Raw genomic sequence first — 13074 nt, forward strand, 5'->3', positions numbered from 1 at the left:
TTTTATCTTTTTCTTCATAACTCCACCATTTTTGGCGGTAAAAAAAAACCGTCACAAACCCATATATCAAACGTATGTCAGTAGCGTTCGGGATTCAATAATCATCTTCGTTTTATTAATAGTGTTTTTAAGTCTTGTGAATAGAAATCCAAATATACTCTAAAACGTTAAAGATCAATGTGCGCAAAATAAATAAAGCTTGCTATTCTTTCACAGAAAAATCAAAACACAATGTAAAACTTCAAACTCACAAGTATTACATGAAAATGATCAAAGGATATATATCCTTCAACCATGGTTTTTAATTTCATGTCCTCCCATATCTCTTTGTTTTATACTAGATGCTAGGCTGAAACTCAATCTACCAAGTCAATATCCAGATAACAATAGAAAACCCTAAACTCTTCATCAACACTCAAATTCCACATACTTGAGAACGAGATAAAAATAGGAGAAAATAAAATGAGAGATATGATATGTGATGTGTTAGAAAAAGAAGAAAAAAAAAAGAAATTATGTGGAAATTAAATAAAAGAAAAAGTAAGGTGTGAATGAATCAAAATTCATAAAAAAACAAATCAGCAAAGGAAAATTGGAGCATGTCATTCATTCATCATTTCATCTTAACATTATCATTTATTTATGTTGCTCTAACTTTTTCTTACATTGTTCTATTAAATCTCAACATTCGCTTGGTACCATATACGATAATTGGTATTATAACGGTTTGCTAGAACTTTTCTTGGACACCCTTAGGATCATCTATATGGTTGGAGGATCATTGTGCCGCTTGCTATGAGATTCACTTGGCACAAATATAGCCTAACTCAACACCAAAGAATGAGCACTGATCTCTTCCCTTCTGCTCAAATGAGTGAGTGACATCTTCTGGTTTCCTTCACAAGTCTTGTTTTCAACCTTGTACTAGGCTGCAATCTGTATCGAAACCTTGGCAACAAAACAGAATGTGCATGAACTAGTGGAGGGGGGGAAATGATAAGGATACGAGAAGTAGGAAACTGTCAACTAAAAGATATTGTCCCATTTGGTCTTATTCATCGTTAAACTTGTTGTAATGATAAGCATTTCCCAATTATTTTTAAAGAACAATGGTGCTAACATAAGAATAAGAAATACTGCACAAAGTGATTGAACAAAAAAACAAATTATCAATCAGATAGTAAACACAGGCACAGATAACCATAAAATTTCACAATCTCTTGCAGCTATTGATGAATTTCGTTAAGCAAAATTTCAAGATATAAATAATTGTCGATTGAAGAAACAACACCTACTTGAAGAAACAAAACCAATGACATTGAGTTCTACAATCAAACTGTCTACACGATGGAAGATTGTTTCTTCGGGCATTCAGAATCAAGATGTCCTTTTTCACGGCAATTGTAACATCTCCTATTCTTCTTCTTGTTACTTAAACTGGAACTTGGCTCCTCTGATTTTTCCTCCAAATTCGTCAAAGGAACTGCACGCTCCTCATCTGGTTTTTCCTGCAAATCCGTGAAAGGAACTGCAGGTATTTTCTTCGGGCATTCAGAATCAAAATGTCCCTTTTCATGGCAATTGTAACATCTCCTATTCTTCATCTTGGTATTTCCAGTGGATCTTGGCTCCTCGTCTGGTTTTTCCTCCAAATTCGTCAAAGGAACTGCACGCTCCTCATCTGGTTTTTCCTGCAAATCCGTCAAAGGAACTGCAGGTATTTTCTTCGGGCATTGAGAATCAAAATGTCCCTTTTCATGGCAATTGTAACATCTCCTATTCTTCATCTTGGTATTTCCAGTGGATCCCGGCTCCTCATCTGTTTTTTTCTTCAAATTCTTCAAAGGAACTGCATGACTTACCCTGACAGGTCTTCCAAGCAAAACGCATTGGTCCAAAGTAAGCGCTGTCTTCAGTGACTGACTATCGCCAAAATCGACATGGGCGTACCCTTTGAATTCCCCCGTTTCCTTGTCCATACCGAATCGCAGTGATGTTATATTGCAATTGGAGAAGAATTTCCTCAATTCTCCCTCTTTTATATCCCCTGACAAATTACCAACATATATTCTGTTGTATCCCTCTACTGTTTCTGGAGCGAATCGAGTTGACTTCTGTGATTGGATTTTATATGGTTGGATTTTAAGAAAGAGTCCTCCCCTGTTACACATTAAATGTTTCATAAGCATGACATCAGAATTCAGAAATGAGCAATAAGAGTGAATCATCTTCTGTAAAAGAAAATTGCTCGTGTTACTAACATGTCAGCTCCATCCAAAGCCAATGCTCGTTTGGCCGCCGCTTCAGTCTGCAGGAGGAATGCCACAGAAACGTTAGCAGCTTACAAAAATGATATACCTATAACCAAGAACCAACTTTTGAAATTGTCTATTGGCTCTAAGTTATGATCAACTTTTCAAACAACATATCTACTTATGGAAGAAGACTTATCATGTGTTGCTAATATGACCTGCGATAAATCTTAAGGGCTCAACTGATATTTAGTAGGTTTAGATGCGCATTGAAGGCTCACTTTGAATGAAAAAACCATGTTAAACCATGAGCTATTGAGGGTAGCTTCTAGCACGTGGAATCGATTCAAATATATTTGCATGCAAAATGATAGTTTACTAAAGGATTCCCTGAGCATTTTAATAAGGCAAGGCTTCTATTGTAATCAATCCTACCATGTAATCAAGCCCAAAAAGAGTTTATAGATTTAACTTAAAATTGCATAATACCAAACAGTTAAGAATAAGGGAGGTAGTGTGGATGGAAAATAAAGAAAAAGAATAAATAAACTTAAAATGAATACTGTTTTAGTGCTCACCTTAAAACTAATAAGGGCAATCCCTCTAAACTTCCCAGTATCAGGAAAACTCAAGCAATCAACTTCAGTGATAGTGCCACAGCTTTCAAAATAACTTCGAATATCATCCTCAGTTGAATAATATGGAATTCCTCCAACATAAACTTTTGTAGGAACACCACCATTGTCTTCACTGAATATATCAAGGAACATATAAACCAATTTAAAAGGGGTAAAAAATTTCACATTGTATATTTAATAAATAAATAAATAACAAAAAAGCAAAACCATTTCAGCTCACAATCACACAAAATGAACACTCTTTCATGAACTGCAATACTACAACTAAATAGTAAATACCAATCCAACTATCAAGCTATATACAGATATCTGTTGTTACCATTACAAACAGGCTTAGCACTCAAAAACCAATTTGAACTCTTCTTATAGACAAACAATAACATAGAGAGATTGGTAACAGTGGCTATAATGTTATATCACCTGATAGAGGGATTGGTCTTGGTTAACTCTGTAGCCTCTGACATTTCCGGTTCATTATTTGAACCGTTTTCTGTCACCTTATTCTGCTTCTGCTCCTTCGATTTCGCCTTATTCTGCTTCTTAGATTTCGCCTTATTCTGCTTCTGCTTCTTTGATTCACTGGCATCGCTGATCACCCCATTAGTCACATCATCATCATCCTTCACCTCCCCTTTTCTCTTCTTGTTGTTGTTCTTCTTCTTCTGATTGCCTGAATCCTCAACCCCATTTTCCTTGTTCGTTCCTTTATCTTTGGGAGCAGCAGCTTTTGAAGGGGGTTGCAACGATCGAAGCTTTCTGAGAACATCTCTCTTGGACAATCTGGGTGTGTGGCTAGCAGTATCCAAAAGCTGTTTGAAAGAGGTATCAGGAGCAGCAACAACAACAGCGTTGGAGTTGATTAGGTTTTGAGCTGATTCAGCTCTAAGCTTCTGCTTCAGCTTCTTGTTCGATAGAACCATGATTTGCTAATCAACGTTTGCAGTTTCACGCCGCGAAACAATGGAGTTTGAAGAATGAGTTCCAGGTTTGGGGAAGAAAGAAGATGCAACTAGGGGAACACGCAGCAAACGACGTCGTATGAAGCTTTTAAATTAAGCCCAAACATTATTGTGATTGGGCTTTTGAAAAAAAACTATAATAATATTTTTCCAAAAAATAAGGCTGCAATAGTGCAAATATTAGGGGTGGAAATAAGCCAAGCCAAGCCAAGTTTTGCGTGGCCTAAGCCTGGCTTGTGGCCTGTCAACAAGCCAAATTTTAAGGTCTGGCTTGGCCTATTATAAAGCCTGGCTTGACCTACAAGCCTACTTAAAAGTCTATTTATCTAAAATGGTGGTGGTTATGACTCATACTTGTGGAGAACAGGCGGACTTTGGGCGCCACAGTGGTGGGTGGTGGGTGGTTGCGGCCGCCGGCCTGCGTGCTTGCCTATTGTTGCTGTGCCTCCTGTGCTGTGCTAAAATTCTGAAAGGCTTCTAACCTAGGTTAGGGCCTTAGGGTTTTATGTTTTATACAATATTGTTTTTAAGAAAAAAATATAGTATATTATTATATAATATTTATTTGTAATTATAATAAAAATGATAGATAAACAAGCCCCCTATCAAGCCAAATAGGTTTTTATGATAGTTTGGACTTGACATTTTTAGTTAATTAAGCCTTTTAAAAAGTCTAAGCCTAGCTTTTTTAATAAACGAGCCAAGCCAAGGCAAGCCTCTGACGAGCCAAGCCACAAGCCCCTGTTGGACCGCTTGGCTTATTTCCACCCCTAGCTGCAATGGACTTCAAATAATGACATACTATCTCTTTTTTTTGGCTAGCATTTTCTTTAATTTTTTCAATTATAAAAATATAAAACATCCAAATAGCATTCATTTTATGAAGATTGAGTGTTAAGCGTTCAATGATTCTGTTTTGTTCACCTTTGTTGCGGTCATGTTAACAGGTTAGTCTTTGAGCTTTTTAGTTGATTGGAGTCGGGCAAAGAGTCACCTGCAAAAGAAATTCTGATACTCAAGTCTGTTTATCAGATCGAGCAGTAACTGAATATAGAAAGTGTGAATGCATTGTTTTTTTGCCAATGACCTTTATTTTAGAAGTGAGTTTGTTGGTGTTGAATATTTTCCTATCCGGCTGTGAGTATTGAGTTATCATGAAGAGCTTTCTTATGAGGGTTAGAATCATCATTTATCTCATAGTTTAATGGATGGAGTTTCTTCAATATGGCCCGACCTAGTTGAAACAAATGGTTTGGGATGGGGTGCACACTGGGTCGCGTTGGTGGGACCCAAGAGATCGGCCTATAACACTGTCCTTCCACCTTCCTCTAAGCCACTTCCACCTCCTCCTTCCCACCTCTAACTTATTCTCTCTTCTACCCTTCATTCTATCATCTTTTTTTTTATGGGCATTCTATCATCTTCTTTAACGTAATCTAAAGTAATTAATCTGCACCCATATACAAAAGTAATAAATTTTTATTTTAAAATAGGAGAAATCACATAGGTATTTCACTAAGTGAGCAATCTTCCATTTATCATCAATTCTCCTTGCCGTAAACTACAAGGAATCATCCAAAGAAACAAAACAAGAAAAGTGAAAAAATTATCTGTAACACCAAGCTAGCAGGCTTAGGAAATGACTTGTTCATATCATTTTCCTTTCTATACATATAATAAAATCACTGCATATACACTGCATCCAAATAACTCCCATTTGATGTCTCTATCTTTGGAGGCTTTCCCTTGACTACCTTAATCAAAATTTTCGCCACTGAGATTTCATCTACTTGATTTGTAAACCCCACAAACTTTATCAGTTTTAGATGCTCCAGTTCTGTATATTTAGCTGCTTGCATTAAGCCTGAATTGGACCGTGGAGTAGAAAAACTTTTAGGATCAATCTGCAACCAATCAGTGACAAAAAAATGTCAGTAAAGTTTAAAATATGCATAGCAAAACAAGAGCATGAATTACTACCATGTAAAAAACCTACTGTCACAAAAAGTTGCTCCAAGGCAGGGCATAATTTCAAGAAGGAGACTAAGGCATCAATGCTATTTTCATACACATGGTTGTCAATCCACCATAGCTCTCTCAGTTTATAGAATATGAAGTTCCCACTTGAAGGAGAAATTGATGGCCATATCAGTGCCTACAAGAAAAAGAGTTAAATTGTGTTTACGAAATAAATGAGACATATTTGAATCAATTTCTCTTGAATCAATTCCTCTTTCCTTAGAATCAATTCTGATACCTAAAAACTACTTACAAAGCTTCTTCCCATAATTTATTTTGACTTTAGAGTTAATTGTAGAAGGATTTCCAAATATGCATTAAGTTTGCACTGTGGGTTCGGAGAATATTTATTGGAGCTTATCTACTAAAAAAACTCTAGATAAGCTCTATTATCTATTATGTGACTTTTAGTCTTCATCCAAACGAGTTCATAGTACCACTTCTCACCTGCCAAAGAGTTATAAATAGGCAAAACCAGCAACAATAGACGGGAAATTAATCAAATCACAGAAAGAGCATACCTCAAAAGTCCATTTGCATATAGTTAGAACTTGAGAGTTCTTTATTGTTAATAGTGTTTCATTAAAATCTTGAGCCTTGAAGTCACTGCTACATGGGCCTAGTCTGAAATCAAGGGTGGCATCACTCAAGTTGAAATGAGATTCAGGCCAAATTCTAGGAAAAGGTCCATGATATTTGAAAGATTTAAGCTTAGAAGTTCTGAGATGGAGAGACTTCAACTTCAGGCAATCTAAGATGGTTAACTTGTGAAGCTTTGATTCAGACTCAATGAACAGAGATTGCAATCCACTGCAATCCATGATTACCAAGTTCTCAAGATGCTCCAAATTCGAAACAATGGAGGAAACTGCCTCACTTGCCAAATTGCTAACTGATTTCAAATAGAGTATTTTTACCATGAAACTGGGCTTGTTGGTGATTTGTTGTTGAGTGCTGAACTTGAAGTGAAGTTCATAGCTCCTTTCAAATTCTTTCTTCACAGCAGAGAAATCAAGAAGAAGCTTACTGTTAGTTGCAATATTTGCAAAGAGTACTGAACTGTCTTCAGCAAAGTGAAATTGAAGCTTGTGGGGATGCTTTAATGGTTCAAGCTCCTCAAAAGAGGATAGAAATCCAGCAACAACACCAGTGACATCATCTCTAGTTCCATGTCTCACAAGAACTTTGTTCCAAAGGTCTCTCCACCTAATAGATATGAGACTGGTTTCTAGTGCTGATTCTTTTGGCAGAAAAGAAACTATGGAGCTTAGAATTTCATCTGGCAAATTTCTAAACAAATCCTCTACACTGTCTTCCATGGAATAATATCGAGTTTGGATTGGTGGTGACACGACACAAACTTCTGCTTATAAGTGATTATGGTGTTTTCCACTGCTAAACCAAACATATGTTTGTAAATTCTGTAGGAAAACAAGAGAGTATGAGATTACTGTGTAGTGGCAAGTCACTGTCATAGAGCAAATTTCCGCTAGACTCTGATGCAAATTCTAAGAGCCACGATCTGACTCGTGCGCTTATGACAGAATGTTATGGAACCTTCACAAAATGTTGTCCAAGGCCAGAATAAAGAATATAGGAAATCACTCAAATCAGACAAGAGGAAGCAAAAGAGAAATATCTCACCATGGATTTTAGACACAAGCTGCCATTCTTATGAATTACAAAAAGGATGCAACCGTGACAATTCAATAAATGGCATTTGTTAGCCTATCAATTACATTCAATTGAAATGAATGTGAAATCATGTAATGGAAGTCATGGTTCCCACATAATAAAGGCAAGGGTATAGTTGATGAATCAGTTAAAAAGGGAAAAGGACCAATATCAAGCTAATTTGGTGGGGTGCTTCAGTAGAGATTTAAAGCAAATACAGCTGATTCTAAGACAAAGACAATTCTGATAAGAAGCTTCTATGAGCAGTTTCTAAGTGTCAGAATTAATTATGAAAAGAAAATAGAAAATCTAAACATAGAGCTTCTTTATTAGAAGTAATTATGGAGCTTCTCACCCCACAATGAGGAATGGAAGGTTAGGTAGCTTTTGTGGTGTTGAAGAATGGAGGGTCATTCTCTGTTTATGGACCTTGTAGATATTTATACACGGACTCTACCTTCCAGTCTATATCTGTTGGTCTAAAATTTTACTCTTCTTGTTAGATTGTGTTATGTGGTCCAACTCATGTATTTGACATCATTTGCTATATCAAATATCAATGTAATGTTATGAGACTGAATTTGTTCAGACAAGATGTTACTATACATGATACATCAATTTAGTTCTTCTAAGGACTAAAGTGGAATATTTTTTTTCATACTTTAAGAACCACACTGCAGATAACTTTAATCTTTCAATAGCTAAATTGATCATTTTTATGCTTTATGGACTATTTTACCTATTACCATCTTTGAGGAATTACTTTAACTGGTCTCATATCATTTAAGGACTAGAGTAAAAGCGGACGATAAAAAGTCATCTCACATGACGTGTCCAATTGTAAATATTGGAGATTGTGAAACTTGTACCTAAATAAAGTGCTATTGAAACAACTTCAATTGTAAATTAAATGATAACACACATGGTCAAATGAGACTAATTCTGGTGCACTTAGCTTGCTTTTAAATAATATAAGTAGCATGTAGACTTGATAATTTCATCATATATAGTGTATTTAATAATTTGCCAAGAAAGTATACACGAAGTACTCTAATTTTTACCTAAAGTGAGGCAGTTTTCAAAGCAAGCTCTTGGAATTGGATACATATCATGGACCTGTCAAATATATTTCTTATGCTTCCCCCAGCGTAAAGAAAGGCTTTCCTTATAGTCCAAAATTATTAATAAAAACAATTTTACTGATAAAGCAGACATGTTTTCAAGCTTGCTGAAGGAGATAATGGACTTGAAGTTTCGTGCTCCTATAGGAACTCATTTCTTATTGAATGCAATTCATATTGAAGGTTTGATGATTCAATTATTGTAGTTGTAGCCAATGGCTTCATCATGTTTGGTTTTAGTTGAAAACCACATTCAATGCATTGGAGTTTAACCTTAAACCAAAATGTAAAAAATTGTAAAAAACCATTACAAAAATGAGTATAGTAGGTGTTTGCTACTGTTGAATGGTTCACCAATCTGTTACAATTTCTTGGACGTATATTAGAAATTAGGAGGCCTATACTCAACCACAAAAGCTAGCTCAAGAGTTGAGGTTTGCACTACCTTTATAAAGCTTATCTTGGCTCTATCTCTAGCCAATGTGGGACTTCTAACACACCCCCTCACGTCCAGGATTGAACAGACTGGAACGTGGGATCAACAACGGGTGGCCCAAATATGGGTGGTCTCCACAACAAAGGATCTAGGATAGGCTCTGATACCATATTAGAAATTAGGAGGCCTATACTCAACCACAAAAGCTAGCTCAAGAGTTGAGGTTTGCACTACCTTTATAAAGCTTATCTTGGCTCTATCTCTAGCCAATGTGGGACTTCTAACAGTATGTTCCAAGTTGAAGCATTGGATGCTGCTAGTGCCTGCTACCAGGGGCGGATTTACCGCCCGGCTAGCTAGGGCCTTTGCCCAAGCTCCGAAAAAAAAAACAATTTTTTCTTTGGAACAGGTCAGTTTTTGGGAAAAAAAGAAGAGAAAATGGGCAAAATTGAAAGGTTAAGGTGAAATTAGAGGAGAGAAGGCGCCAGCAAGAAGGGTCATGGGGAGATTAAATGTGGTGTGGGGGATTATTTAGAAATTGTTAGAAATCTGCAGAAGAGATGAAACAGTTGTGCCTGGAAGAAGAAGGAAACGGCTGGAAACAGATGGAGAAAGAGAAAGAATAAGATTGACATTTAGGGTTTTGCAATTTTTTAAAGAAAACAAAATAAAGGCCCTGCTGTGTGTCCACGGACCTGACTTATTGTTGGATCTTTGGCCCTACTGTGTGGACGTGTGTGTTGGGCTTGGCACATGCTTATTGTTTTGTTTGTTTGTTTGCTTCTCTTAATGAATGAACAAAACCACTCCTTCCACCAAAAATAAGAAAATCATCCATATTTATGGAAAATTATACTTTTTTTATTTTTCCTTTTACATATGGGTGGGTTTTTTTGGTAGATCAGAAATCTTTTATGCTAAGTTTAGAGCTATATGTTTATCTTGAGGTTGCTTATTTACAAGGAAAATGACGTTAAACACTCGTTTTACTCACAATTATATAAGAAAGATAAGAATAAAAAATTAAGAGAAATGAGAAATATAATAAATGGTGTGATGGGATTAAAAGACATATATAAAAAGAAAGATTAAAATACGTGGAATCAACTATGTTTATGATCTAGTGAACAACTAGTAAAGTAGAAAAATAATCTTGATCAGCTATTACCAGGTTCAATCAATCAATTAGAATTTTAGGTTGGGAGAGGTGGAAATTTTTATCAGAAGGATGTGTGGGATGTGAATATTATAGATATAATGATAGAAGGGAATTTGTGGCAAACCATACTCTAAACCATTTTCTTTATGTTTATGGCTCTCCCAATATTTACGCCGCAGTGCCCGCAACCGCAATTTAAAACCTTGGGTCATACGTCAGGTGAGGACAGTTACGCTTAAGCCTAAACTTGCCCAGGCTTCATAAAAATTCTGGATCCGCCACTGCCAAGGTTCATGCATAAGCATGATCATGACAGATCACATCATTTCTTTTTGTTTATTTGTTATTGTGTGTAAGATGATTCAATTAATGAAATCATGAGACATGTCCAAAATTATATGGATATTTCAAACTATACAATGCGAATTATCTCTCTCTTCTCATCCTTTTCTTCTAATTTAATTAGAAATTATGTGAAGAAACTAAATGGTTGTTTTGACCATAAAATTTTGCCTGAGGTAATATTCTTTTTGTTATTTTCTTGGTGATTTTCTCTGTCATCTATTGATAAAGGGATTAAAAAACAAAATTAAAAGAAATAAGTAATTGATCAGTAAATGATGTTGCAGGTTAAAGGATTCATTCATTTATTCACTCATCAATTAGAAGAGGTCTAGACTAAATCCATAAAAGTAAGAAAAAAATAGACTTTAAATAAGACTTCAAAGGATTCATTCATTTTTACCTTTTTTTGTTTTTCTGTTTTGTTCCCATTATGCAATGGGGTCTTGGGACCAATCATGTATGCCTATCCATGAGGATGAGGGGATGGTCTCATGGTTCTGTTGTTATGCAATAAATATTTCTTTTTCAAAAAAAGAAGACTTTAAAAGTCACTATTTGAAAGAGGTTCATGACCATCATCACCAATAAAGATATTATCATAGAGAATGGCAGCAGTGGCTGAACCAATGAATGGGCCGGCCCAATAGACCCAGTGATGAGTCCAAGTCCAGCTAACCACAGCAGGCCCAAAGGATACAGCTGGGTTCATTGATGCACCATCAAAAGCACCACCAACCAAGATGTTGGCACCCACAACAAAACCAATTGCTATTGGGGCCACAACACCCACATTCCCCTTCTTTGGGTCCACTGCTGTGGCATAAACTGTATATACCAACCCAAAAGTCATCACAATCTCAAAAAGCAATGCATTCCAAACAGATACACCAGAGGATAGAGAGAAAGCTGATATTTCCTGCATAATGCAAACAAAATAGGTTCAGGTGCGCTCGGGTAAACAGTTTTATTGAACACTTATGGTATTTTGATAAATTTATTGAAATAAGCTTAAAACAAGTTATAGATTAACATAAACTCTTATTTATAAGCAAATTTGAACAACTTACAAAAATAAATTCAAAATAGCTTATATGTAGACCATAAACTATTTACACAAGTTCTCCCAAGTCCCAAATACTTGCATAAGCCATTATACTATAAGATAAGCTCAAATAACCTTTTTCAAACAAGCCATCAATTACGGGATCAATTTGGATTAAAATTCTCTCATGTCACAAAATAATGTCATGTGAAACTTTATGTCTATATCTGTTTTTAACTTTTTATAAATATTCAAAAAAATTCACTTATTTGATGGATAAGAAGAGAGTACTAGACACGATTTTAACATGAAAATATCATGTGAAGTGTCCATATGAGAGGATCCTAATTCAGATGAGTTCAGATGATTGCATTCAATAATGAATGTTTAAAGTTGAAGAATGGATGATTAGTTACCATTCCACCTGTGGAGAAATTGAGAAGAATGCAAGCAACTACAGAACCAAGCAATTGTGCAATCCAATATAAAATGCTTCTCAACAAGGTTATGTTTCCTCCTACGAAAGCACCAAATGTGACTGCAGGATTCACATGACCACCAGACATGTTTGCCCCAACAGAAACCGCCACAAAAAGCGCGAATGCATGAGATAATGATGCAACTATGAGACCAGCAGGGGTCGCAGGTCCATTGTTGGTAAGTTTGTCTGCCACAACACAAATAGCCAACAATTAGTCACCATGATTGCATTTGCATCCTAAAACAAAATTCCAAATTTCTCTAGCTACAAATTTATCTTGCAGTGCAACAAAAATAGGACTTGTTTGATCTTTTTTATCAGTTATCTGAATTTAAAAACAGTAATCAAGCGAGTCGATTCTAAAACATAGTACACATGATCATGTAGGGTGCTCACTGTAAGCCATGCCAGAGCCTTGGCCAGCAAAAACAAAAATGGCCATAGAAAAGAATTCTGCAAATGCTGCTCTAATTGCAGCAGGGTGGCTAGCCTCTCTAGGAGATCCAATTGCAATTCTATAAATTGCCATTTTAATATTAATTAAGGAATAATCAGAATCTACAGAGACAGAAGCCTGTGTGCTTTTTAAACTTCTTTCTATTCTGTTTCAGTTAAGAGTGATGAACATAAACTGTGAAAGCTTTGTTTGCTCTTTAAATAACAGAATTAACGGCTAAAGAAACGGTCCAAATGTATCCCAGTAAGACTATGCAAGCATGCAGCCTGAGTTTGTGACCTGGTAGCTATAAATAGTAAGTTTTGCCACATTTGTCTCAAACTTGAGACTTGAGTAACATTAGGATTAGGACAGAAGCATCAACTAAGAATAAGTTCTATTATTAGTAAATTGCACTAACCAAAATTCTAGATTTCAAACTACAAATGACATAAGTGTAGTCTTCCAATGGCATATTCGTATTGTTTTTCAGTTCATTATAGTCTAAAGTA

The 13074-nt window shown here is 35.9% G+C and overlaps 3 protein-coding genes across 4 annotated transcripts; all 3 read right to left on the minus strand.

The window, feature by feature from the left end:
* Positions 1–1149: 1149 nt before the first annotated feature.
* On the minus strand, positions 1150–3899 carry LOC130720432 (phragmoplastin interacting protein 1). Its single transcript, XM_057571077.1, has 4 exons — positions 3311–3899; positions 2831–3002; positions 2262–2308; positions 1150–2160 (listed from the first exon to the last, which is right to left on the minus strand). Exons 1-4 carry the CDS (start codon positions 3808–3810, stop codon positions 1341–1343), a joined length of 1539 nt encoding a protein of 512 aa, XP_057427060.1. The 5' UTR covers positions 3811–3899; the 3' UTR covers positions 1150–1340.
* Positions 3900–5324: 1425 nt separating this feature from the next.
* LOC130721293 (F-box protein At2g39490) lies at positions 5325–7964 on the minus strand. 2 transcript variants are annotated; one of them, XM_057572057.1, is made up of 4 exons: positions 7513–7962; positions 6390–7289; positions 5846–6004; positions 5325–5753 (listed from the first exon to the last, which is right to left on the minus strand). In XM_057572057.1, exons 2-4 carry the CDS (start codon positions 7185–7187, stop codon positions 5532–5534), a joined length of 1179 nt encoding a protein of 392 aa, XP_057428040.1. In that variant the 5' UTR covers positions 7188–7289; positions 7513–7962; the 3' UTR covers positions 5325–5531. The 2 variants fall into 2 exon arrangements, with proteins under 2 accessions (XP_057428040.1, XP_057428042.1); XM_057572059.1 differs by having other exon boundaries at positions 5326–5753; positions 5830–6004; positions 6390–7964.
* Positions 7965–10959: 2995 nt separating this feature from the next.
* Positions 10960–12711, minus strand: LOC130718624 (aquaporin TIP1-3-like). Its single transcript, XM_057569239.1, has 3 exons — positions 12523–12711; positions 12062–12312; positions 10960–11519 (listed from the first exon to the last, which is right to left on the minus strand). Exons 1-3 carry the CDS (start codon positions 12653–12655, stop codon positions 11145–11147), a joined length of 759 nt encoding a protein of 252 aa, XP_057425222.1. The 5' UTR covers positions 12656–12711; the 3' UTR covers positions 10960–11144.
* Between the last annotated feature and the right edge of the window lie 363 nt (positions 12712–13074).

Source organism: Lotus japonicus, chromosome 5, assembly GCF_012489685.1.
Source record: "Lotus japonicus ecotype B-129 chromosome 5, LjGifu_v1.2".
NCBI lineage: Eukaryota > Viridiplantae > Streptophyta > Magnoliopsida > Fabales > Fabaceae > Lotus > Lotus japonicus.

Bases quoted from the DNA above. Each gene is read 5' to 3' on its own strand.
- LOC130718624 (XM_057569239.1), bottom strand. From the start codon at position 12,655: ATGGCAATTTATAGAATTGCAATTGGATCTCCTAGAGAGGCTAGCCAC. The intron at 12,313-12,522 runs GTGAGCACCCTA...GTGTTGTGGCAG, and splicing joins AGGCTCTGGCATGGCTTACA to ACAAACTTACCAACAATGGA. The intron at 11,520-12,061 runs GTAACTAATCAT...TGCATTATGCAG, and splicing joins ATTTCTCCACAGGTGGAATG to GAAATATCAGCTTTCTCTCT.
- LOC130721293 (XM_057572057.1), bottom strand. From the start codon at position 7,187: ATGGAAGACAGTGTAGAGGATTTGTTTAGAAATTTGCCAGATGAAATT. The intron at 6,005-6,389 runs GTATGCTCTTTC...TTTTTCTTGTAG, and splicing joins TATGCAAATGGACTTTTGAG to GCACTGATATGGCCATCAAT. The intron at 5,754-5,845 runs GTAGGTTTTTTA...GATTGGTTGCAG, and splicing joins TGGAGCAACTTTTTGTGACA to ATTGATCCTAAAAGTTTTTC.
- LOC130720432 (XM_057571077.1), bottom strand. From the start codon at position 3,810: ATGGTTCTATCGAACAAGAAGCTGAAGCAGAAGCTTAGAGCTGAATCA. The intron at 2,309-2,830 runs GTGAGCACTAAA...TTCCTCCTGCAG, and splicing joins TTGCCCTTATTAGTTTTAAG to ACTGAAGCGGCGGCCAAACG. The intron at 2,161-2,261 runs GTTAGTAACACG...AATGTGTAACAG, and splicing joins GCTTTGGATGGAGCTGACAT to GGGAGGACTCTTTCTTAAAA.